Source organism: Phyllobates terribilis, unplaced genomic scaffold (genome assembly GCF_046119375.1).
Source record: "Phyllobates terribilis strain yellow unplaced genomic scaffold, ASM4611937v1 Scaffold_2__4_contigs__length_985480577, whole genome shotgun sequence".
Classification (NCBI taxonomy): domain Eukaryota; kingdom Metazoa; phylum Chordata; class Amphibia; order Anura; family Dendrobatidae; genus Phyllobates; species Phyllobates terribilis.
In genome coordinates this window covers 847,603,155-847,630,835 of record NW_027362762.1, presented here as the reverse complement: position 1 = coordinate 847,630,835, position 27,681 = coordinate 847,603,155, and the positions used below count along the sequence as shown (strand labels likewise).

The following is a 27,681-nucleotide window of genomic DNA, read 5'->3' as shown; positions in this document are numbered from 1 at the left end:
TCCAAATGTAATGATGGTCATTATGCCCAAAAAGTTCAAGTCTAATTTCATCAGACCACAGAACATGTCTCCAAATATTAAGGTCTTTGTTCCTGTGTGCATTTGAAAACATTAATCTGACTTTTTTATGTTTCTTTTGGAGTAATGGCTTCTTCCTGGCAGAGTGGCCTTTTAGTACTCTTTTCACTGTGGATATTGACACAATCTTACCAGCTTCCACCATCATCTTCACAAGGTCTTTTGCTTTTGTCCTTGGGTTGATATGCACATGTCGGACCAAAGCACGTTCACCTCTGGGACACAGAACTCGTCTCTTTCCTGAGTGGTATGATGGCTGGACATTCCCATCTTGTTTGTACTTGTGTAGAATTGTTTGTACAGATGAACGATGCACCTTCAGGTATCTTGAAATTGTACCCAAGGATGAGCCAGACTTGTGCGACTCCATAATTCTCTTCCTGATATCTTGGGTGATTTCTTTAGACTTTCCCATGATGCTACACAAAGAAACAGTGTGTTTCAGATGTGCATGAAGCCTCCAAACACATGACATTATATATGCAGTCCAGAATTGTTTAAAGGCAAAGTAATCTTAGTGTATGTAAACTTTTCACTTTGCAGTAAGTAATAAAAATGCCTTTCAAAATTGAAATTTAATTAATTTATTTGATTCAAAGGTGCCATATCAATATAGACATACAATCTAATAATCCTGAAATAGAGATCTAACAGGAATTTCTTGATCACATAGTAATATTTATAAATGGTGACAGTACTTTTAAGATATGCATTTTAACTCTGCTTGAAAAACACAAGTACCTACTCGTCCATCTGTCCTTTCATGACGAGGTTGGGTGTGGTACCAGTTAGTGTTGCGATGCCACCAATGCTGGCAGAATAGCATACACAGAGACTCATTCCTTTGCAAAGTTTCATGTGCTTCTGTTGCCTACGTGCCTGTTTCTCCTTCTTCAGTTTGTCATCTTCTAGATCAATTTCAACTAATGTGGCTACTGAAATGCAAAATTTACAATTATATTTCCAATGTTCATTGAAAAAGTTTAGAAAATAATTAATATGGTTTTTGAAAAATAAAATTCTAATGCAGGATGCCTTTCCAGAACTCATTTGCTTTATATTTTCAAAACCAGAAAGTAAATCCCAATTTATAGAGAACTTACAACTAAAACTTAGCTTTGTGTAGGGTACTACTTCTTGTACCCTCAACAAAGCTAAGTTTTAGTTCTTGCCATCCATGCTATTGATAGCATCCTTCTCCAGCACCATATTTTTGAGGGCGTTAGAAAAATCAACGCCTTTGAAATGTGGTGCTGGAGAAGGATGGTATCAATAACATGGATGGCAAGAAGAACAAACAAATACAAATCATACGAAGAGAGCAATCACTGGAGAAGGACATCATGGTCAGAAGAATAGAAGGAACAAGGCGAAGAGGAAGACCAGCAACCTGATGGCTAGATACAATCAAGATAACGTCGGAGAACACCCTGGTGGACCTATCTAGGCTTGCACAAGATTGAGCTTCCTACAGACCATTCATCCATCAAGTTGTGATGGCTTGAGATCCAGCTGAAGGCCGTTAATAATAATAATAATAATAATTATTAATACTAGTTCTTCCTAGGTAGGCAAACTCTTAGTAATGATCCGTTGGAAAAACATTCAAGTTAGGTCTCTCCTGGAAGAGTAAAAAACTATCTAACTAGTGCCACCTAATACAGATAGGCATCCTATAAGTCATTGTATAACCGTTTAAGTCTAAAGCAGTAGGCAATTTTTTGTTTTTGCCTTTTCAGTTTTTCTTTCCCTTCTTCCAAGAGCCATAACTTTATAATTTTTCAGTCGACATAGCCGTATAAGGACTTTTTTTGTGGGATGAGTTGTAGTTTTGAATTAGCTTTGAATTAAGCCATACATTTTGCCATGTAATATGCAGAACAAAAAGGAATAAAAAAATCTGAGTGGGATAATTTGGTGAAAAGAAAAAAATTGCAATTCCGCCATTGTATTTAGATTTTTTACGGCATTTATTGAGCTTTAAAAATGACCCGGCAATATGATTCTCCAGGTCAGTATAACTATGGTGATACCAAGCTAACAACTTTTATTTTATATTTTAGTGGTTACAAATAATTCAGAACCTTGTAAAATAAATTGGATTGTGTCACCATTTTTTGAGACCCATAACTTTTTTATTCTTCCGTCAATAGACCTATATGAGGGCTTATTTTTTGCACGTTGAGCTGAGTTTTTTATTAATATTATTTGGTATTTAATTGTTGTTTATTGCATTTTTGGGGAAATTGTGGTGACCAAAAAGTTGCCACATTTCAAACTTTTTTCCATTTTGGCGTCCACAGTATAGGATAAATATTTAAAAATGTTATTACTTCATGCAGTTATGCACATAGCAATACAAAATATGTTACCGCATGTTTTTTAATTTTTACATTTCTCTATTTATGTTAGTGAAAAAGGGGAATGACTTAATGAAAACCTGTCACATCAAATAACACTATTAACCTGCAGATGTAGTGTAAACTGCAGTTTTAATAATTTCAGAAAGTTACCTGGCCACCATATCGAGAGCGTGACACTCAAGGGAAAATTAACTTTATTCCTTCTGGGAACCATCGGCTTTCAGTCACATAGGTGTGCCCGGAGCAATTATAGCCAATTATGAAACAATTCTTTGATACCTATAATCTGATTTCTTACTTCAGAAACGTCAAAGTTTCTTAATATGTATATAAGCTGTTTTAGATCTATGGGCAGGGCATAGATCTCCCCAACAGTCTGCCTCAAGGGTTTGTACTTCTTCCCTTGTATGCAGTTGCCCAATCATAAGCAGTCAGCAACTTACAGGGGAAAGAGGAACATGCAGCATAAGCTTAGAGCATGTTACTCGGAGTAAGATGTAATGACAGTCTGCTCTCTTCACTGATTTCACTGTGATTACATAGTGCCTGGACTAGAGGAGACTCAAGCTGTGAGCACACGGTGCACTTTTGGTGTATTTTTGCAGCGTTTTTTCCTCTCTGAAATGGGCCAAAAACACTAGGGAATCCTTGTGCCAGCTAATGCAATGGCAATCCTGAAGTGCTGTGCACATGACCAAGAATTTTCCTGTCAGGATGGTCATTGCATTTAAATCTGCAGCATGTCAATTCTTTCTATGTTTTTGCAGCGTTTTTCACCCATTGACTTCAAATGAGTCAGTCAAATCTGCAGCAAAAATGCAGGTATAAAAATATTTGCGGATTTGATGAGGATTTTTGCTGCATATTTGACTGACTCAATTCAAGTCAATGCGGCAAAAACGCACAAACAATTGACCGCGTGAGACTACTCCTCCCATCATCCTACGACCGCTCCCACTGATAATAGCGATAGCAGGCACCGCTGAGGGGAGAAGTAATCTCTTCAGCTGGCGCCTGTGCTCAGTGTAAAAAAAAAATTAAAACAAATCGATATTAAAATAAAAAACACTTTATACTCACCTATCCACCGTAATTGCAAGTGTCCCATGGCGATCGGATCACCCAGAAGCACTCTATACACTGACAAGAGCGTGATACACGACAGTGTATAGCACTGAGCTTCTGGGACGGAGGTCACTTGAGTTCATCTGCTGATGATCAGCTGACAAGCTCCGGTGACCTCACTTACTGCTGCGTGAGAAGTTAGAACATAGGTATATGCGCATGTGTTCACTGAACCATGCAGAGTTACTGTATTCAATACATTCTAGTGGCCTGTTGCAGAGACTAGCGACTCTGCAAGAGAAATTGACGTGCTGAGGTCCTGAAAAACGCGCCACATGTCAGTGTCCGCAGGTGATCTGCAGCGCCAGATGCACGCTGTAACATTTGGCCGCTGCAGGTTTGACGCTGCATAAATATGCAACATCAAACCCGCAGCAGTTCCTGATCATGGGCACATACCCAAACTCATCCGCAGCATGTCAATTTCTGTAGTGGAAACGCTGCAGATTTTGACCGATTGAAATGTCATTACATGCGGTGGATTCACATGTACTGACAAAACAGGTGCGGCATTAGCAGTAATGGGATTAGGGTTAATGGGATTAGATGTCGCTGACACCTAACCCTAGCTTTAGTAATGAGGAAGTAATTACGCGTTTTTGTCCAGCGTTTTTGCTGCCAAGAGATGCAGAAACCTTGCAGAAATTTGTGCCATCAAATACTGAACATGCACACATAGCCTTAAGTGTGATTAATGACACTTATTCAGCTTTCATCCCAGCAGCCAATGTGGTGGGAGGGGCAGTACAGCTGAAGTGAGCTTTGTTCATTACAAATATTTTTATCGGCTCTCCTCTCATAGTGCTGTCCGCTCAGCTGTACTGCCCCTCCTCCTACACAGACTGCCATGATGAAAGATAAACAAGTTTGAACAATCATAGATATATCATAGATATGTAATCACACACGGCTCCGCAGTGAGATCAGTGAGGAGAGCAAACTGACTGTCAGTACACTGAGAAACCGGAAGGGGGGTGTTCTTCTTTCCCTGCATGTTGATTCCTGCTTATGATTTGGCAACATCATACATGAAAAAGAAGTACATGCCTCCAGAAGCAGAGTCTTGGGTTGATCTGTGTCTTGCCCATAAATCTTAACAGCTCATTTACATATTGAGAAAAACATGGATTTCTCTGGAACAAGACATCGGATCACAGATCTCAAGGTATCATTTATTCAGCTTTCTATGGCCTGTATGTCTATACAGATTGTTTAGGAGGGCTAATCCTTCGAAGTTATATTTAAGACTTATTAAAGGGTCAAACATTGACCTACAGAGTAGCTACATCCTCAATGGCACTAATCAGAATGTTGTTTTATCTCTTTATGAAAGGGCTAATTTACATCCTAAGCTTAAAATTTTACACATTTTAGTAGAACAGAAAACAACAAAACAACCAAAGTTTTAAACATATGGCTGCTTTTCCTTTTTTACCAAAATGGCCGCTCTAACAAAAATGCCAATGTCTCTTTATTAAATGTAAATACCACTTAATTGCCAAACTAACCTCTGATTTACTGATACGTGACATGAATATATTCCATTTTGGGTGGCAATCCCCTTTTGCGCTCATCTAGCAATTATGCATCCAAAACTGTGCTGGTCCATAACACAGAATGTACAGTACATATAGGTATAGAGATATATTTATGTCAACAGCTGTTTCAGTCTTATCATCCATCATCGGTGCAAGATTTGTAAACTATGGCTCATGTAATGTAGTCTGGTGCTTTCCTTCAAAACTTACTTTTCTCTTGTTTCATGGGTTCTGTATTTGTCATGTGTTTTTCCTGCATTTCAAATGATTGATTTATATTACCATTTTGCTCAATATTAGGGGCTAATTTGACGTCCCCATTCAGCTGGTTGACGTTTCCATTCAGATGGCCCTCACTTTTCTCTGCTACATTATCGGCAAGCTCATTTAATTTTTCCTCAGAGCTATGAAGTTGCTCAAGCACAGCCTGTGCTATTGGTATCATCATGGCCGTTGTAGCCGTATTACTGATCCACATAGATAAGAAAGCTGTTACAAGCATAAATCCCAGAAGCAACCTGGAAAAAATGAATGGACAATCTGAAATTCATTTACACAAGTTTATGTAGTAGTCAACAATTATTTTAATGGCGGTTTACAGAGTTTGAAAAATATGACTGCAATTAAAAAAAAAAAAAAACAGTACCGCACCAATCAAATGCTATTGGCATCTTTATAAATATTTTTATCAGATGTTGCCCTGGATCATAAGGTGAATAATGAGTGACCTGCTGCTGGGTCCCTGTTGATTTTATGCAAAATGTGCTACAACCCCGCACCAAGTGTTCAAATTTCCTGCAGCATCACCACAGGGGAAATCAAGAATTAAATGGCTACCACGCTATTTAAAGGGCACCTGTCCCCAGAAAAAAACACTATTAACCTGCAAATATGGTGTTAATCTGTAGGTTAATAGCTTTATTAACCTGCTCGTCACCCTCACGTAGCCGAACACTGCAGGGAGAAAATGAACTTGATTCCCTCCGGCAGTATTCGTGTTTCAGTCACAGGGGCGACAGAGAGACGGCTGCAGGACCGGCGTCAGCACCCGGCGCACCCAGGCAAGAGCCGGGGCCCTGAGCAGGCGAGGGAGGCCCACTTGGGCTCCCTGCTGGGCTATGGGCGGAGGAGAGCGGTGCCAGCGCCCGCCCTTCTCCCTCACTTGCTCAGGGTCCCGGCAGCCGGATACTTACCTCTCCCCATGCCTCCTCAGATCCGCTGTCTTCCTGCTGTGCGCTCCCTGTGACGTCTCAGGTCAGAGGGTGCTGTGACGTCTTTCCACCGCACCCTCCCCTGAGCCATCACAGGCAGCGCAGAGCGGGACGACGCTGGAGTCCGGACCTGAGCAAACGGCAGCAGGTGAGGAGGAGTGAGGTGAGTATTTGATTTTTATTTTTTTTTAATGTATGAAGGCATGGGGCATTATATGGGGGGGGGGTGACATCCTGCATGGGGCATTATATGGGGGGTGACATCCTGCATGGGTCATTATATGGGGGGAGAGGTGACATCCTGCATGGGGCATTATAAAGAGGGGGGGTGACATCCTGCATGGGGCATTTTAAAGAGAGGGAGTTGATATCCCGCATGGGGCATTATAAAAGGGGGTGACATCCTGCATGGGGCAATATGTGGGGGAAAGGGACATCCTACGTGGGGCATTATATGAGGGGTGACATCCTGCATGGGGCATTATAAGGGGGGGAACAGCCTGCATGGGGAATTATAAGGGGGAACAGCCTGCATGGAGCCTTATATGGGGACCAGTATCCTGTATGGAGCGTTATAAGGGGACCAGTATCTTGTATGGAGCGTTTTATGGGGGCCAGTATTCTGTATGGAGTGTTATATGGGGGCCAGTATTCTGTATGGAGCATTATATGGGGGCCAGTAATCCATATGGAGCGTTATATGGGGGCCAGCATTCTGTATGGAGCGTTATATGGGGGCCAGTATTCTGTATGGAGCATTTTATGGGGGCCAGTATTCTGTATGGAGCATTTTATGGGGGCCAGTATTCTGTATGGAGCATATTATGGGGGCCAGTCTCCTGTATGGAGCATTTTATGGGGGCCAGTTTACTGTGTGGAGCGATTTGCCGGTTTCTGAGCTATTGTGGAATTTACAATAGATATCACTCATGTAATGTAAGAAGTGAAATCTTTGGCCTTGTACTATATATATATATATATATATATATATATATATATATATATATATTTCTCTGCTGTATCTGTGCATCATGAATCGTGGTACGTGTTAAAGGGGCCACTGAGACTCTTTCTCCCGGAGCCCAGAAAAACCTGGAGCCAGCCTTGGATGGCTGTAACCGTGCCCATGGCACTGGCTGACAGCTGGCCCTAGTGCAGAGCCAGTGTCAGTCGGGTTCAGGGGCGCGGGTACAGCCGCCGCTCTGTATTCTCAGAGCGATGACTGTGCCGTTCCTATGATTGAAATCCAAATGCTGCCGGTGGGAATAAAGTTGATTTTCTCCCCGCAACTTTCGGATAAGTGTAGCCGTCAGGCAGGTTAGTAATGCTATTAACCTCTAGATTAACCCCATATCTGCAGGTTAATAGCGTTTGTTCTGATGACAGATTCCCGCTAATTTGTTTCATATACAAGGTCTTCCAGTGCAAAAGATGCTCTGTGTAGCCACTATCTGCTCTGGCTGGTTAGTAGCTGCTTAATTTACTCCAAATTAGGATATATACAAATAGTCTATTAGATAAACTAAACAACCACTTAAAATTAATAGAAGGTAAGTTATACATACACTATATGGAGAAAATTATTGGAACACAACTCTTAATCATTGAGAAGTTGAAGCAATTACAAATAACAGCAACTCAGCCATGAAGTGGACATCATGTAAAGTTACAGATCGGCGTCACCAAGTATTGAGACTTATAATACATAAAAGTTGACAACATTCTTTTGACTCAATAACTGCAGAATCAAAACTTCCATTGAAATATTCCTCAGTTCAAAAACTGTGTGCTGGAAGTGTCATGGTTTGGGTTTCCATGGCTAAGAAACTGCATGCAAGCCTTAGATCAGTGATCCCCAACTCCAGTCCTCAAGGCTCACCAACAGGTCATGTTTTCAGGATTTCATTACTATTACACAGGTGATGGAATTATTGCCTGTACAGGTGATGCAATTATCACCTGAGAAATACTAAGAAAATCCTGAAAACATGGCCTGTTGGTGGGCCTTGAGGACTGGAGTTGGGGAACCCTGCCTTAGATCACCCAGCACAATGCTAAGTGTCAGATGGAGTGGTGTAAAACTGCCACCACTGGACTCTGGAGCAGTGAAAATACGTTTGATGGAGCAACAAATCACACTTTTCTATAATTTATTCAGCTTTCTATGGCCTGTTTGTGTATAGAGACGGCTTAGGAGGGTTAATCCTTCAAAGTTATATTTAAGACTTATTAAATGGTCAAACATTGACCTACGGAGTAGCTACATCCTCTAGATAGCACTAATCAGAATGTTGCTTTATCTCTCTATGAAAGGGCTAATTTACATCCTAAGCTTAAAGTCTGGGTTTGGTGAATACCAGAAGGTCAGCTGCCTGACTGCATTGTGCCAGCTGTAAAGTTTGGTGGAAGAGGGATAATAGTATTTCAGGGGTTGGCCAAGACCTCTCAATTCATGTGAATGGAAATCTTAATGCTTCAGTATGCCAAGACATTTTGTATAATAGTGTTACCCGCACGCCGCTAGGTTCAGATAGGGCAAGACGGGTTTCATGAATTCTTTGGAATCCTGGGGGAACCGTTACTAAGGGCGACCATAGGCAGCAGCTTCTCTCAGGCACACGATAGATTCAGTTGCTGACCAGACACATCTGACAAGAGTCTTTTTCAACAGTTTAACAGTGGAATTTAATCTGTAGCACAGCCAGTGCAATTCAGGGATATTACAGCAACAATCTTCATTATAGTACAGTCTGAGTTTCTTGAGCAACCGGCTCCAGTAACAATACAGTAGTTTCTTCACAAGACACACTCTTACAGTCTCTACAGTAGCATAATTCAGCATAGATTAGATCTCTTAGCAGCACACTTCTATGCATACAAAACCACAGGTTTTTCCTTCACAAGGACACAATAGTACACACCATTCTTTATCCTGCATGGAGATGGAGGAGATGGAGGGGGAAGGGTTTGATGAGGGAGATGATCCCTGTGACACAATTCCTTCCAGTCCTTATCTTCCTGCCCCATAATACTCTGTACTGTTAGTTCAGGGAGTTTATCTGACCTGTGTTTAGTTTCTCTCCTGATCTGAATCCTGTTCAGTTGCCTTCTGTCAAATCCAGATAACACACCACCTTTCTCTTCAGCTTTAGTCAGACTACAATAACAAGTTCCCCACAATCCCCCTGGGGCTCTGCTAAAACACTCCCTGTCTCCTGTGACTGTGTTAGCCCATCTAGTTGCTGGATGCTTCTGAAGCACAACACTTCCTGTCTCCTGTGCTTGTGATATTTGTAACAGTGGCTGGATGATTTTGAAGCAATATCACTCCTTCTGCATGTCACAATAGAATGCTTCCAACTTAGTGAGAACAGTTTGGGGAAGGTCCTTTTCTTTTCCCCCTGACTGTGCCCTCATGTACAAAGCGAGGTCCATAAAGGCATGATTGTGTGATTTTGGTGTGGAAGACCATGACAGAGCCTTGAACTAAACCCCATCAAACACCTTTTTGAAGGAACTTAAAAGGAGATTGAGACCCCGGCCCCCTCTTTCAACATCAATGTCTGCCCTTACAAATGCTCTTCTGGATAAATGGGTACAAATTCTGACAAATGCATTCCAAATTCTTGCAAAAAACCTTTCCACAAGAGTAGAAGCTGTTCTACAGTAGCTGAAAAGGGGGGACTAACACCATATTAATACCTAGAGATGTCATAAAGGCTCCTCTAGGTGTAATGTGCAGGTGTCCCCATACGTTAGTCCGTATAGTGCATGATTTCAAATTTCAAACAAATAGCATAGGACATAAACTCACAGAGCAGGTTTTACTCCCACAATCAGCAACACTCTCAGTGCTATCCTCTTATGCAGATTCCACGTTTCGACTGAGATTGCCACTAGTATCCCTCCAATAAATAACATATTGGTATCTTTCAGATATTGACTGCAAGCCTGAAATAAAAAAAAAGATAAACTGGTTAATTTAAACAATGGAATTTCCCAAATCAAATGATTATGCTTCTACAGGACCAATTCTAAAATTTCTGCTGTCTGACGTGAAAATTGAAATGATGCCCTTCCCCTTCCCCAAAGTATACAGCAATGAAAAAACGGCACAAAAAATTATGTATGAGAACAAAAAAATGTATATATAAATATACTGTAAGTATAAGGCCACATATACCGGGTTCCATTTACTTCCCTGGGTCCACTGCCCTCTGCTGTGCTCCGCGTCGGGCTTTGGAAGTTGCTCGGAGTGGATCATTAACATCATCTCCTTAGAACTATTTAAGGCCCATTTATACACACACCTGTGTCTTGGGATTGAGACCTATGTTTGGAGTGCTCCTCCATCTGTGCTTTTTGTGTTTGTGTTTTTACTTGCTTTCTTCCCTGCTGGGTTCCACTTCATCTGTTCTGCTGCTCCTGAGATTCCTGAACATGCCTAGTTTTTGCTTCTCATGTGCCTTACTGCTTGCTGCATCAATGCCTAGGTTCTGTGAGCCCATCCAGACCTGAGACTTAGAGGATACACCTCACCTGGTGAGCCTAACACCCAGAGGCGTATCCAGGGGGGAGCAGTTGGGCTGCCTAATGCGGCGGTCTGAAGTGTCTCCCCTGCCAGTTGCATTCTGCTGCTCCTCGGACTGGGAGTCGGCAGTTCACTGAGCCAGCTGTCAGCTTGAGAACTTGCAGAGTGCCTGCTCCCAGAGTTCAATTGTACTCGCATCTTCCAGACGCGAGTACAATTGAAGCTTTGTCCGCTGGGTCAGGGTGATGTCAGCAGCGTGATCAGGTCATGTGATCATGCTGCTGACATCACTCACTGGCACACACATTGGTGGTAAGTGCTCCTGTGGGGTTGAAGACACCGAAGATTTGTTTGGGGGGGATGCAGAATAAATAGGATCTATGGACACAGTTTGGGGGGACAGAAGTAGTAGGATCTAAATGTAAGGGTTAATCATAGCTTACTGTATTGTTGGAGATTTGTGATGTAATATATAATCTGGCCAGTAGAAGGCAGTGGAGAGGCCAGAGTTGCAGCACAAGGCTTTGGCAGTTGGTGACTGTTGCTAGGGGAGGTTAAGGAAAGAGTGAAGCTATGCATCATTGGAACAAGGTCTGGAAACAGCTGTGCGACTCTGATCTGTTTTTGGTGACTCTGGGACGCGTTGTTCGGCTACACATGAGCCGACTCGATGAGGACAACCAAGGACACATCATGTTGGGCTAGGCCACGTGAGGCCTCATTTATAAGGACTTAGAGAAGCCTTGTGTTTGAGAGATCGGCATTCTCTAAGAGATTCAATTCAGCATTTCTGATTATTCGGGAGTCAGCCCAGCAAGGACGCTTCAGTCTCAGGACGTACCGGTACCACTGAATATATATGAGCATATATTAATAACTTTATGACGGTCTAGTTAGGAGAAAAGGTCTCTTCTGTAAGAGACACTTCAAAAAAACTGCTCCGTGTATGAGATTACTAAAGTATTGGCACAACACTGTCGTTTTATGGATATGTGCATAGAATGGGTTAATTGCATGTATTTTTGCTTGCATATAACTGTTAATTCTGTTAGCTGTACCTGTGTATACTCTTAGTCTGTGTTATTTAGAGTAACTTCTGTCATTGTTTTGTTATACTGTATATACGCTGTTTACCTACCATCCTTTCCTTTGTTTTATAAACTGGTTAGTAAATGTTCATATTATATTATCTAATCTTTGTGCGTGTCTGCTGATTGTTGCTGTACCTCTCGTCCTGTCGATGTTCTCCCATGTTCCATAGGGACCCAGTTTGGAGGGGGCAGAGGAAAAGGATCTAAGAACACAATTTGGGGAGGGGCAGATGTAATAGTTTCTAAGGACACAGTTGGGGGGGCAGAATAAATAGGATATAAGAATACAGTTTGGGGGGTAGAATAAATAGGATCTATGGACGCAGTTTTGGGGGGCAGATGTAATAGTATCTAAGGACACAGTTTGGGTGGCAGATGTAATAGGATCTACGGACACAGTTTGGGGGGGCAGATGTCATTGGATCTACGGACACAGTTTTGGGAGGCAGATGTAATAGGATCTAAGGACACGGCTAGGGGAGGGCAGATGTACTAGGATTTACGGAGACAGTTTGGGGGGACAGATGTAATAGGATCTAAGGACACAGTTTGAGGGAGCAGATATAATAGGTTCTAAGTAGTGATGAGCGAGCACTAAAATGCTCGGGTACTCGTTGCTCGGGTCGAGCAAATTGGAATACTCGGGTGCTCGACCCGAGCAACGAGCCCAATGTAAGTCTGTGGGAAACTCGAGCATTTATCAGGCGGCTCCCCCCGGCGGTCTGCAGAGGGCCTAAAAATTGCCCAAATCAATGGGAACAGTGCTCAAATGACATGGGGACAGCATGGGGAAGACCCCTGGAAGAATTTCTGACTCCCAGGTCACTACTGTCAACAACGTTGTCAGAGGTATTACGCCACTTTTACAGACTCACAATAAAACATACCAAAACGAAACCAAAATGGATTTTCCTTGGAAATATGTTTATGAACATCCTTTCCATGACATGTACAATGTATATAAAGCAAAATAAATAACCAAAATCCAAAATACTCCCCCACACCTTGGGCTATGTTCACACATACCGTTTTTGATGCATTTTTGCACTTTTGCATTGCTTTCAACCAAGACAAATGCATTCACCAGGAAATTAAATTTTAACATTTTACAACCTTATCTGGCCATGTGGTGTGTGACACATCATCAGACACATGCATACAGTGCTGAAAAGTCATGGGAACAGCATGGGGAAGACCTCTGGAAGCATCTCTTACTCCCACGTCACTGCCTAAAAGTGTGCCCATCATAAGTGATCCTTGGCGCATGCGAAGATGCCCCCGCCCTGAACCTGTCGTTGCATACTTGCAACAATCATCGTCCATGTCCTTGTCCCACTGCAGCGTTCAGGTGTCCCTACCCCATTCCTTGGAATGCAAGCGCAAGTATGCAGGCAGCCAGTCACCCACCCACCAACAGGCTGCAATACTATACTGCCAAATTTTTGACAGCAGCTTGCAATTGAAATGTGGCCTTTTAGGCTCGTGGAGGTGTAATCTTTTCATAACCTCATGCCGGCGGCAGCCAGGTGTCCATACTCGGTCCCCAGCCGCCACTATAGAAACGGAGACTTCTCCGGCGGGCCCTGGCTTCTCCTTCAGGAGAGATCATAGTGCCGAGGTGAGGCCATGATGATAATAGAGGCCACCATCTGCTTAGTTTTCTGTTACTTGGAATGCAAGTGCAAGTATGCAGCCAGCCATCCACCCACAGGCCGCAACATTAAACTGCCAGATTTCTTGGCAGCTTTTTGCACTTGAAATATGGCCTTTTAAGCTCGTGGAGGCGGAAGCTTTTCACAACCTCATGCCGGCAGCGGCCGGGTGTCCATACTCGTTCCCCAGCCGCCACTATATATCCCGGTATCGCCTCCACCTTCCACAAGCACGGGTCCCTCAACATTACCCGTGCCCTCCCCAGTGCACTTACTGTGAAGGACCGCCTAACCACAAACACGTGGCCAGGGGCAGTACGGAGCCAGTCCACAACTTTTTTTGCTGACAGTTGTATTTAGCTCGGTGAAAGGACTGGCATAGAGGGAAACCCTATCTAGCCTGCATGTCATTTCTCACAGGAAGTCCTGTAATGCAGCTTGTTGCAGAAGCAATGGCAGCCCGTCCAACATCAACTCGCCCTTTTCGATGGTGCTTTGACACACACACATCTTTCTTTGCGCATTTAATTTCTTGAATACAGAGTTGGACAATGGCCTGATCGGTAATGCAGTTTGAGAAATAACATGCATAAGCATGGCCGATCCACATTAAAAAAGCAGCCATAGAATGTCCGGTAACCTTCCCCCACACTTTTCTTAGCCAGGGCTGCTTTTCGGCAGGGTTGGACGGGCCCACCAGAAAACCGGAGACTCCTCCGGCGGGCCCTGTCTTCTCCTTCAGGAGAGTTCATAGTGCCGAGGTGAGGCCATGATGATGATAGAGGCCACCATCTGCTTAGTTTTCTGTTACTTGGAATGCAAGTGCAAGTATGCAGCCAGCCACCCACCCTCCCACAGGATGCAACACTAAACTGCCAGATTTCTGGGCAGCTTTTTGCACTTGAAATTTGGCCTTTTAAGCTCGTGGAGGCGGAAGCATTTCATAACCTCATGCCGGCGGCGGCCGGGTGTCCATACTCGGTCCCCAGGCGCCACTATATTTCCCGGTATCGCCTCCACCTTCCACAAGCACGGGTCCCACAACATTATCCGTGCCCTCTTCAGTGCACTTACTGGGAAGGACCGCTTAACCACAAACACGTGGACAGGTGAATGTGGCCAGGGACGGTACGAAGCCAGTCCACAACTTTTTTTGCTGACTGTTGTATTTAGCTCGGTGAAAGGACTGGCATAGAGGGAAACCCTATCTACCCTGCATGTTATTTCTCACAGGAAGTCCTGTAATGCAGCTTGTTGCAGAAGCAATGGCAGCCCATCCAACATCAACTCACCCTTGTCGGTGGTGCTTTGACACACACACATCTTTCTTTGCACATTTAATTTCTTGAATACAGAGTTGGACAATGGCCTGATCTGTAATGCGGTTTGAGAAATAACACGCATAAGCATGGCCGATCCACATTAAAAAAGCAGCCATAGAATGTCCGGGAACCTTCCCCCACACTTTTCTTAGCCAGGGCTGCTTTTCGGCAGGGTAGGACGGGCCCACCAGAGAACCGGGGACTCCTCTGGCGGGCCCTGGCTTCTCCTTCAGGAGAGTTCATAGTGCCGAGGTGAGGCCATGATGATGATAGAGGCCACCATCTGCTTAGTTTTCTGTTACTTGGAATGCAAGTGCAAGTATGCAGCCAGCCACCCACCCTCCCACAGGATGCAACACTAAACTGCCAGATTTCTGGGCAGCTTTTTGCACTTGAAATATGGCCTTTTAAGCTCGTGGAGGCGGAAGCTTTTCATAACCTCATGCCAGCGGCGGCCAGGTGTCCATACTCGGTCCCCAGCCGCCACTATATTTCCCGGTATCGTCTCCACCTTCCACAAGCACGGGTCCCACAACATTACCCGTGCCCTCCCCAGTGCACTTACTGGGAAGGACCGCCTAACCACAAACACGTGGACAAGTGAATGTGGCCAGGGACGGTGCGAAGCCAGTCCGCAACTTTTTTTGCTGACAATTGTATTTAGCTCGGTGAAAGGACTGGCATAGAGGGAAACCATATCTACCCTGCATGTCATCTCTCACAGAAAGTCCTGTAATTCAGCTTGTTGCAGAAGCAATGGCAGCCCGTCCAACATCTACTCGCCCTTGTCGGTGGTGCTTTGACACACACACATCTTTCTTTGCGCATTTCATTTCTTGAATACAGAGTTGGACAATGGCCTGATCTGTAATGCGGTTTGAGAAATAACATGCTTAAGCATGGCCGATCCACATTAAAAAAGCAACCATAGAGTGTCCAGGCACCTTCCCCCACACTTTTCTTAGCAAGGACAGCTTTTCGGCAGGGTTGGACGGGCCCACCAGAGAACCGGAGACTCCTCCGGCGGGCCCTGGCTTCTCCTTCAGGAGAGTTCATAGTGCCGAGGTGAGGCCATGATGATGATAGAGGCCACCATCTGCTTAGTTTTCTGTTACTTGGAATGCAAGTGCAATTATGCAGCCAGCCACCCACCCACCCACAGGCCGCAACACTAAACTGCCAGATTTCTGGGCAGCTTTTTGCCCTTGAAATATGGCCTTTTAAGCTTGTGGAGGCAGAAGCTTTTCACAACCTCATACCGGCGGCGGCCGGGTGTCCATACTCGGTCCCCAGCCGCCACTATATTTCCCGGTATCGCCTCCGCCTTCCACAAGCACGGGTCCTACAACCTTACCCGTGCCCTCCCCAGTGCACTTACTGGGAAGGACCGCCTAACCACAAACACGTGGACAGGTGTATGTGGCCAGGGACGGTACGGAGCCAGTCCACAATTGTTTTTGCTGACATTTGTATTTAGCTCGGTGAAAGGACTGGCATAGAGGGAAACCATATCTACCCTGCATGTCATTTTTCACAGGAAGTCCTGTAATGCAGCTTGTTGCAGAAGCAATGGCAGCCCGTCCAACATCAACTCGCCCTTGTAGGTGGTGCTTTGACACACACACATCTTTCTTTGCGCATTTAATTTCTTGAATACAGAGTTGGACAATGGCCTGATCTGTAATGTGGTTTGAGAAATAACATGCATAAGCATGGCCGATCCACATTAAAAAAGCAGCCATAGAGTGTCCGGGAACCTTCCCCCACACTTTTCTTATCCAGGCCTGCTTTTCGACAGGGTTGGACGGGCCCACCAGAGAACCGGAGACTCCTCCGGCGGGCCTTGGCTTCTCCTTCAGGAGAGATCATAGTGCCGAGGTGAGGTCATGATGATGATAGAGGCCACCATCTGCTTAGTTTTCTGTTACTTGGAATGCAAGTGCAAGTATGCAGCCAACCACCCACCCACCCACAGGCCGCAACACTAAACTGCCAGATTTCTGGGCAGCTTTTTGCACTTGAAATATGGCCTTTTAAGCTCGTGGAGGCGGAAGCTTTTCACAACCTCATGCAGGCGGTGGCCGGGTGTCCATACTCGGTCCCCAGCCGCCGCTATATTTCCCGATATCGCCTCCGCCTTCCACAAGCACAGGTCCCACAACATTACCCGTGCCCTCCCCAGTGCACTTACTGGGAAGGACCGCCTAACCACAAACACGTGGACAGGTGAATGTGGCCAGGGACAGTACGGAGCCAGTCCACAACTTTTTTTGCTGACAGTTGTATTTAGCTCGGTTAAAGGACTGGCATAGAGGGAAACCCTATCTACCCTGCGTGTGACTTCTCACAGGAAGTCCTGTAAAGCTGCTTTCACTTGAAATGTGGCCTTTTATGCTCGTGGAGGCGGAAGCTTTTCGCAACCACATGCCTCATGCCTCATGTCCATACTCGGTCCCCAGCCGTCACTATTTTTCCCGGTGTTGTCTCCGTCTTCTACAAGCACGGGTCCCTGAACATTATTGCTGGTACTTTTCTGTGGGAAATTGCTTGCCTCCTACCAGCCTGGAATATTTCCAGCAAACAGTGATACGATGCCATGGTATTAGCACTGCCCCCAGTACCAGTAGCGAAGCCATCCCCAATTTCCTTCTAAGGAATTTTATTTGGTAGACTGAGTGGCTGCCCAAATACATTTTCTCACAAAGGAGCTGAAGATAGAGTGGCAGTAGGTGCAAGTTTCTCCAGCCTGTTAGATATTAGAGGGTGAACGGCAGCACATTGGATCAGTGGTTAGCACTGAAGAGTTGCAGCACTGGGATCCTGGGTTCAAATCCCAGCAAGGACAACATCTGCAAGGACTTTGTATGTTCTCCCCGTGTTTGCATGTGTTTCCTCGTCATTAAAAAAAGCAGCCATAGAGTGTCTGGGAACCTTTCTACACACTTTTCTTAGCCAGGACTGCTTCTTGGCAGGGTTGGACGGTCCCACCAGAGTATCCTCTGGTGTGCCTTGGCTTCTACCTCAGGAGAGTTCATGATAGTGCTAACTTTGCAGCTGCTATGGGGCTCTTGAGCGGGTGAGAAAGGTGAGCCCTCAGAATCAAATCCTCTGGAGGGCACAATGTTTTACAATCTGAAACAGCTTCTCAGTGGGAGTTGTATTTCACCACAGCCATATTCTTTAGCTAGGTGAAAGGACTGGCATAGAGGGAAACCGTTTCTACCCCAGCTGTCATTTCTCCATCACCAGGTTCCGCCCATTGTCACACACGACCATGCCTGGCTGTATGTTCAGCGGTGAGAGCCAGAGATCAGGCTGCTGTGTTACCGCTTTCAACAACTCTGCAGCGCTGGGCGGTTTGTCAATTAAGCATCAAGCATGTTATCTTCAGCACAGCCTGTTGCCGCTTGGCCAAGGCAGTGCTGCAGTGCTGTCAGCTTGTGACTGATGTGGTCATTTCGGAGATGGAGGAGGAGGAGCATGAGCTGAACAATGTGATTAAATTGTTGTTAAATTGGTGACGCTGTTTTTTATACTAACGAAAGATCCTATTGTTTTGCTTTTTTTACGTTTTTTTAAGGCAAATGCATTCACCGGGAAATGTCATTTTAACATTTTACAACCTTATCTGGCAATGTGGTGTGTGACACATCATCAGACACATCCTGTTTTATTTATGATGGAGGGACTCTGAAAGTCATAAAGCCTATTTTTAGAGGGACATCAGACAGACCTTACTATTCTTAAAAGGCCAGCAGTCGGCCCTAGCTATTGTTAGAGAGCCATCAGCAGGCTATGCTTTGTTGTTCACATTATTAACAAGTGGGTCTCCTATACTGTTATTGCGTATCCAGTGACTTCAAGGGCTGCCAAAAATTTGGATGCAACCCAATACCCCTTTGAAGAGACATAGAGGAGGGTCTCAGTAAAAAAAATGTTCCCATTATAAAGGAGCAGGTCTCCTATAGTGGTAATGCCCATGCTGTGACTGCAAGGGCTGCCAAAATTTGGGAAAAACCCCACTAAGAATTTAAAGACACATAGAGCAGGGCCACAGTAACAAGGTACGACATGTTCCCATTAGAAAGGAGAGGGTCTGCTATACAATTATAGGGTATGCTGTGAGTCCAACGGCTGACAATTTTAGGAAAAACCCCACTAAGAATTTAAAGACACACGGAGCAGGGCTACAGAAACAAATACAACATGTTCCCATTAGAAAGGAGAGAGTCTGCTATACAGTTATAGGGTATGCAGTGAGTCCAACGGCTGACAATTTTAGGAAAAATCCCACTAAGAATTTAAAGACACATGGAGCAGGGCCACAGTAACAAGGTACGACATGTTCCCATTAGAAAGGAGAGGGTATGCTATACAGTTATAGGGTATGCAGTGAGTCCAACGGCTGACCAATTTTAGTAAAAACGCCACTAAGAATTTAAAGACACATGGAGCAGGGCCACAGTAACAAGGTACGACATGTTCCCATTAGAAAGGAGAGGGTATGCTATACAGTTATAGGGTATGCAGTGAGTCCAACGGCTGACCAATTTTAGTAAAAACCCCACTAGGAATTTAAAGATACACGGAGCAGGGCCAGAGTAACAAGGTACGACATGTTCCCATTAGAAAGGAGAGGGTCTGCTATACAGTTATAGGGTATGCAGTGACTCCAACGGCTGACGAATTTTAGTAAAAACACCACTAAGAATTTAAAGACACATGGAGCAGGGCCAGAGTAACAAAGTACGACATGTTCCCATTAGAAAGGAGAGGGTCTGCTATACAGATATAGGGTATGCAGTGAGTCCAACGTCTGACCAATTTTAGGAAAAACCCCACTAAGAATTTAAAGACACACAGAGCAGGGCCACAGTAACGACAAATTCCCATTAGAAAGGAGAGAGTCTCCCATAGTGTTGGCCTATGCAGTAAATGCAAGGGCTGCCAAAAATTTGGAGGCACTTCAATGCCCCTTGGAAGAGACGTGCAGGAGGGCCTCATAAAAAAATGTTCCCATTAGAAAGGAGCGGGCCGCCTATACTTGTAATGCCCATGCACTAAGTGTATGGGCTGACAAACATTTACCCCTGGGGGGTATACTTGAACATACTGTACAAAAAATTTTTTTTATGGGCATCATAAACACCCTTTAAAAAAATTAGGTGGGTGTTGCATCACGGACCACGGTCACCCTGGTGATATGGTGGTGGAGGATGAGGAGAAGGAGAAGGACAAGAGCAAATAGCCAAAATCAGGAAGCGTATACCCATGTGTGGGTGTGAAAAGATGCATGGGAATATACCTCCCAAGAAAAGACACTGGATTTGAGTTTATGTTACACTGCTATCATTCGGTGGTGTTGAGAAGTCTGGCCCAATCCAGCCCTTGTTCATTTTTATAAGAGTCAGCCTGTCAGCATTTTCAGTTGACAGGCGGATGCGCTTATCAGTTATAATTCCACCAGTGGCACTAAAAACCCGCTCTGATAAAACGCTGGCGGCAGGGCAGGCCAGGACCTCCAAGGCATAGATAGCCAGTTCATTCCACGTATCCAGCTTGGATACCCAATAATTATAAGGCACAGAGGAATCACGGAGGACGTTGGTACGATTGGCAAGGTACTCCCTCAGCATCTTCCCAAACTTTGCACTCCTTGTGAGAGTACCCCGCGCCTCAGGGCCTGTGCGATGGGAGGATCTGAGAAAACTCTCCCAGAACTTTGACAGTGTTCCCCTGCCTCTGCTGGATTGAAGTTGTGTCTCTCTCGCCTGTACTCCTTGGTTGTCCAATGAAGTGTGGCCCCTGCCGCCAGCGTTTTCAGATGGGAATTTTTTTAATAGTTCCGCAACAAGGGCCTTCTGGTACAGCCCCATTTTTGTAGACCTGTCCGCCTCAGGAATAATAGATATAAAGTTCTCCTTGTAGCGTGGGTCTAGAAGTGTCACCAACCAGTAATGACTGTCATCCAAAATTTTGAGAACGCGAGGGTCATGGGAAAGGCAGCGTAACATAAACTCGGCCATGTGACTCGCCCCCTGGGCCGTGGGGCACTCGGAACCGGGCTTCTGCGCAATGATGGGGGTAGTAGTGGCAACCCGTTCCCGTGGCTCAGGGTGGTCAGATCAATCTTTTATATGTTTTAGGTTAATGTCCGACTACGCCACCCGTGGATTGCGGTCAGGGAGGACCGCCGCTGCAAGGCAGTCCACTGATGCTGATGGTGTGTGCAGCAGAGATAGTATAACTCCCCACAGGAAGAGTGTAGCCTCAGGGCAGCGTGCAAGGATGCTGGGGGTGATGGTGCAGGCGCAGCATAAATCACACAGAGTCAGTGATGCAGTCCAGGGTCTTTTACACACAGTTGTTATTGTTATGATCTGCTACAAGCACTAAGGAAAGACAGGAGATCTGTCCCTACAATCGAACTAAACTGGATCCCTACGATGTAACGGGGAACCTGATCCTGCGATCAGACCCGCTAAAGTCCTCGGCTAGTCTGTACGAAGACCTATAGATGCAAGGGAGGAATCCCTACAAGAACTAGGGACTGGGATAAAGTTGGACACCTCCTAGCAGAAATTGTAGCAGTCAAAGACAAACACACAACAAAGAACATAGAGGTCCGAAGACCTAGCAAAACTAACAGAGAACGGTAACAGAGCACCAAGCTAGCTCAAGAGTAGTAAATACAATGAAGTCCAGCAAGGCCAGAAGGGCGGAGCCGGATTAAATAGGCAAAAATGGTCATGTGACCAGCAAACTAGAAAAAACCTAACAGGAGAGTTCTAACAGTTATCCGAGTCACTTCTGCAGAGAATGACTGCCCAAGCCGTGCTGCGTCCACCAGGTGAGGAGCTCGGTCAACCCCCAGGCAATTCAGGAGTATGGCACAGGACCCCCTTCTGTCCTTTCTCTGGCCTCTCGTGCCCCACCAGTGACCACACTTCTGTCCAGCTGCCTCGGGCCTTCTCTTGGTGAAACCTGTCGCCGGTTTCCCTGACCCTATGTGGTGCCTTCCTAGTGGGTGTAGCAGGGGGTCGCACCAATAGATGATCACGATCTCCGGTCTTTGGCTGAGGGATAATTTACCTCCACCAACTTGGGAATCCGGGTCCCTTATTCCGCCTGACCCTTCACCCGATATCTCGTGGGTTCTTAGGGTCCCTTCTGCCTTCTTGTTTCTGGAGCCTTTCTACTCCTCTTTCTCTCCACCTTTCTTCCTTCCTTCTCCTTCTCTTCTTCTCCCTTCAGGCTCCGGCCTTCACCCTAGGCCTGCCTCGTGGAGCTGAGCTCAGGCTGCCTCAGCTCCACGAGGCAGGCCTAGGGTGAAGCTCCCTGTCAGCCCTCTCTGGCTGAACTCCTTCTCTCTCTCAACTCACTGAACTGAACACTCTCCTAAGATGGCCCCCACCTTTTATCTGCTTCACTGTGTCTGAGCTCAGGTGACCTGCAACCAATGAGCTCCTTCCTATGCTCCAGAAACCGTCCCCTTCTGCTCCTACATCACAGGGTTCTCTCCCCCCTCCCCACTCCAGCCAGGGACATGGTCAGTTGTGCCTGCATATATATAAATGGGAGCACCGTCGAGCTGTCCCCCGGAAATGGGGTGTGTGTGGTGTATGCAGCTAACTGAGCCCTGGTCCATACTCCATCCTTACCTGGGAGTGGAATATCACACCTCTGGTTGAGATGCAATACCCCTGTGGCAACCGAACCCTCGGGGCGCTACACATGCGTGCCAGACTACTAACAGGCAAGACTTCCATGTCCGCACCAAGAGGGTGACTGACCATGCTCTCCTCCTCCACCTCCACCTCCTCCTCTCTGTCCTCTGGCCATCCACGCTGAACAGACGGTATGACAGCTGTGCAGGTAGTACCGTCTATAGTGCATGAAACTAGCTCCTGTCCTTCCTCCTCCTCCTCCTCTTCCTCATTGTCACCCAATCCACGTTGGGATGAGATGAGGCTTGGCTGTGTGTAATCACGCTGTATGGTTCCTTGCTCCATCTCATCGTGCTCCGCCTGCATTGCATCCTCTTTGATTGTAAGCAGAGAGCGTTTCAGAGGACTGAGAAGCGGGATGGTGATGGTAATTATGGCATCATCGCCGCTCACCATCTTGGTGGAGTCCTCAAAGTTTGGGAGGATGGTACATATGTCTGACATCCATGTCCACTCCTGAGGTCTTATGTGTGAGTCTGAACTGAATACCGACGGCCTTGTTGATGCTGGTACTCAACAACTGCCCTCTTCTGCTCACAATCCTTCCCAACATCTGCAGTGTAGAGTTCCAACGCATGGGGACATCACACACCAGTCTGTGAGCCGGAAGCTGCAAACGCTGCTGAAACACTGCAAGGGCGGCGGAAGCTGTAGCTGACTTTCTAAAATGGGCACACAGGCGGCGTACTTTAACAAGCAGATCCGGCAGCTCCAGGTAGGATTTGAGAAACCGCTGAACCACGAGGTTAAGTACATGGGCCAGGCATGGTACGTGTGTGAGCTCGCCTCGCCTCAGAGCCGCCACCAGGTTCCTCCCATTGTCACACACGACCATGCCTGGCATTAGGTTCAGCGGTGTGAGCCTGCTCTTTCAGAGCTATCCACAACTCTTCAGCATTGTGCGGTTTTTCACCTAAGCATATTAGCTTCAGCACAGCCTGTTGCCGCTTGGCTGAGGCAGTGCTGCAGTGCTTCCAGCTTGTGACTGATGTGGTCATTTCAGAGAGGAGGCTGAAGAGGAGGAGGGGGCTGAGGAGGATGAGGTGCAGGAGCTGTAGATCGTGGGGGCAACCCTGATTGACCTAGGACCGGCAATCCTTGGCGTCGGGAGGACATGTTCCGTCCCACAGTCCGACTGGGTCCCAGCTTCCACTATGTTAACCCAGTGTGCCGTCAGCGAGATGTACCATCCCTGCCCACAAGCACTTGCCAACGTGTCCGTTGTTAGGTGGACTTTACCGGTAACTGCGTTGTTGAGAGCACGGCTAATGTTTTGGGACACGTGCTTGTGTAATGCGGGGACGGCACACCAGAAGAAATAGTGGCGGCTGGGGACCGAGTACCGAGGGATGGCCGCCACCATCAGGTTGCGGAATGCTTCCATCTCCACGAGCCTAAAAGGCAACATTTTGAGCGCAAGCAGTCGTGAAATATGAGAATTTAGTAGTGTGGCCTGTGGGGTGTTGGCTGTATATTTGCGCTTGCATTCCAAGGACTGGGGTATGGACAACTGAACGCTGCGCTGGGACAAGAACATGGACGTGCTTCCTGATGCTGCTACTTGAGAGTGTGCAACGACAGGTACAGGGCAGGAGACATCTTCGAATGCACCATGGACAGGGGATTGGCTTGCATGCACAACAGCGGAAGAAGCAATGGTGCCACCTGCAGACACTGTTCCTGTACCCTGGGGTTTGGCCCACAAAGTCGGTTGCTTTTCTGCCATGTGCCTGATCATGCTGGTGGTGGTCAGGCTGGTCATGTTGCCACCCCTGCTGATGCTGGCCTGGCAGGTGGTGCAAATGGCCTTTTTGGGGTTATAGGCAGAGTCTTTAAAAAACAACCAGACTCGGAAGACCTAACAGTTGTACTGGCAACTTCCTTCGTGTTGGTGTTACGGGGAACGGTTGCCTGCCTTCTGTCTGCGGCCACCACACTGCTTCTTCCTGCCTGTTGGGGTGCCCTGCCTCCCTCCCCCTGTGTGCTGCTGTCCTCGCTCTGCATGTCCTCCTGCCAGGTTGGGTCAGTTACTATATCATCCACCACCTTGTCTTCCACTTCCGCACCCTGGTCCTCCTCCTGACTTTCTGGCAATTGTGTCTCATCATCGTCCACCTCTTGTGACACTTTCCCACCGTTGCCTTCATGTGACCGTGGCTGCTCAAATATTTGGGCATCGCTACACGCGATCTCCTCTAACTCCGCTTCAAGTGGACCTGGTGAGAGGCCTGAATCTATAAATGGAAAAGTGAACAGCTCTTCTGAGAGTCCAAGTGTGGGATCAGTTGTCTCTGGGTACTCGGCATGGTGGGAGGAAGGAGGATCAGGGTGAGGAATATGCGGTCCAGACTCACGGCTACTGAGACTTGACCGTGTGGAAGACAGGGTGGTGGTGGTGGTGGCTAAGTGACTGGAAGCATTATCCGCTATCCAACCAACAACCTTTTGACACTGCTCTGGGTTCAATAGTGGTGTGCTGCGGTCCCCTAGAAATTGGGACAGGAAGGTCAGGCGAGAAGATGTGGGTGTTTGTTGTGGCACAATTTCGGCTTGCCCACGGCCTTGTCCTCAGCCTCTGCATGCACCATTACCATCACGTCCAGTTCCCCGTCCCTTGCCACGTGCCTTGCCCATTTTAAATGGAGGACAGTATCTTCCACGCTCACTACAAATGACTGAGTTTGGAGCGAATTTATATGTGATCCGTGTGAAGGAGAAAACAGGGTTTTAAATACCTGGCCTGTAGGAAAGTAGTTTGACCAGCAAACTGCTGTGAATTGCTTCACTGACACACTGAAAGTAATTTTTAATGGAGGCCAGAAATGGCAGTATTTTCTGACAACGTATATGTGAGCCGTGTGACGGAGAAGACACAGTTTTAAATACCAGCCTGTAGGTAACTATTTTGAACAGCAATCTGGTGTCAATTGCTTCACTGACACACTGAATATTTTTTTTAATGGAGGCCAGAAATTGCAGTATTTTCTGAAAACGTATATGTAATCCGTGTGACGGAGAAAACGCAGTTTTACGTACCTGGCCTGTAGGTAACTGTTTTGAACAGCAAACCAGTGTCAAAAAATTTGCTGACACACTGAAAACATTTTTTAATGGATGCCAGAAATGGCAGTATTTTCTGAAAACGTATATGTGATCCGTGTGATGGAGAAAACACCATTTTAAATACCTGGCCTGTAGGTAACTGTTTTGAACAGCAAACCAGTGTCAAAAACTTTGCTGACACACTGAAAAAAAATTTAATGGAGGCCAGAAATGGCAGTATTTTCTGAAAACGTATATGTGATCCGTGTGATGGAGAAAACACAGTTTTAAATAGATGGATTTTTAGCGCTGTAATATGGAAAGGACCTGGCTGTATTCTGCAGTGCCAACAAGCAAATGACGCAGAAAAACCGTGTTCTCTGGATTGCTTTTTAAGCAAATAATGAGGATTAAGATGCAAAAAAAATTATTCCTGGCCCCTGAGACCTGGGCCTATTTCCAGAAATATCTAACAGCAGCAGCCGACAGAACTGGAATGGAGCTTCTTGTGATATGTGCACTGCAGTCTGCTATATACACTGCCTGCCTATACACCCTGCCTGCCTGATATCTCTGCAGATGGATTAGTTAGTCCTCAAAAGGACTGTTTGTTAAGATGGATATGTGTAATGTACGGTTTTTCTCCCTGCACTACCTAATACACAAGCAAATCTCTCCCTACTCAGCAGCACCTCTCCCTATACTGTCTGTTCCGGAGTGACTGTGACGAGCATGGCGGCGCCAGGTCTGATATACACCTGATGACGCTGTGCGGCCAGCCAATCACTGTAATGCCACAACCAACATGGCTACGGCATTACAGTGCATGGCAGGCAATCCCTGCATGTTCATTGGCTCTCTAAAGTGCGCCAAACATGCAGGGAGGGGACCCAAGTTCCCGCCCGAGCAACCAGGAAATACTCGCCGAGCGCCGAGTTTGTCAAGCACCATGATGCTCGGGCGAGTACCGAGTAGTGGCGAGCACGTTTGCTCATCACTAGTTCTAAGTAGTGATTTGCGAGTATGTTTTGTTAACCCTTTCGCCGAGTATGCTCGGGCCGAGCACCGAGTAGTTACTGCTGCTTGGTGTTATATTTGAATCACTCCCGTGTGCATGATTTGCGACTGTTTGACAGCTTTAATACATGTGCGGAATGTCTATTTCATACACATTCCTCACATGTATTAAAGCTGCCAAACAGTCGCAAATCATGCACACGGGAGCGATTCAAATATAACACCGAGCAGCTGTAACTACTCGGTGCTCGGCCCAAGCATACTCGGCGAAAGGGTTAACAGAACATACTCGCTCATCACTAGTTCTAAGGACATAGTTTGGGAGGGCAGAATAAATAGGATCTAAGGACACAGTTTGGAGGGGAAGAATAAATAGGATCTAAGGACACAGTTTTGAGAGGGCAGAGGGAATAGTATCTAAGGACACAGTTTGGGGGGCATATGTAATAGGATCTATGGACACAGTTGGGGCAGATGTCAAGGATCTAAGGACACAGTTTGGGGGAGCAGATGCAATAGGATCTATGGACACAGTTTTGGGGGGGCAGAATAAATAGGCTCTAAGAACACACTTTGGGGGGGCAGATGTAATGGGATCTAAGGACACAGTTTGGGGGGGCCACAGATGTAATGGGATTTGAGGACACAGTTTGGGGAACAAGGAAGAGATGGGTGCGGACACAATATGGAGAGGGGGAAGTGGGAGTAATTTGAGGGGGTCATGGATGCAGACACGGTATGGTGAGCGGGGGGCATGGATGCAGACACAGTATGGTGAGTTGGGGGCATGGATGCAGACACAGTATGGTGAGTGGGGGGCATGGATGCAGACAGAGTATGGTGAGTGGGGGGAATGGGTGCAGACACAATATGAGGAGCAAGGGTGAGAATGTTTGCGGACACAGTATAGGGAGTGAGGGAGGTCAGATGGGTGGAGACACAGTATGGGGAGTTGGGGGGATGTGTGAGGAGGTAGTATGGAAA

General features: G+C 46.2%; 1 protein-coding gene across 2 annotated transcripts in view; it reads right to left on the bottom strand.

Annotated features, from left to right (window-relative positions):
* Positions 1-27,681, bottom strand: part of LOC141232979 (solute carrier family 13 member 2-like) — a 145,060-nt gene that overhangs the window by 61,662 nt on the left and 55,717 nt on the right. For both annotated transcript variants that reach the window (XM_073667849.1, XM_073667848.1), the window contains 3 exons: positions 10,130-10,266; positions 5,315-5,622; positions 824-1,013 (listed from right to left, as the gene is read on the bottom strand). In XM_073667849.1, coding sequence (XP_073523950.1) covers positions 824-1,013; positions 5,315-5,622; positions 10,130-10,266 — 635 coding nt within the window. The remainder of the gene's footprint in view (positions 1-823; positions 1,014-5,314; positions 5,623-10,129; positions 10,267-27,681) is intronic.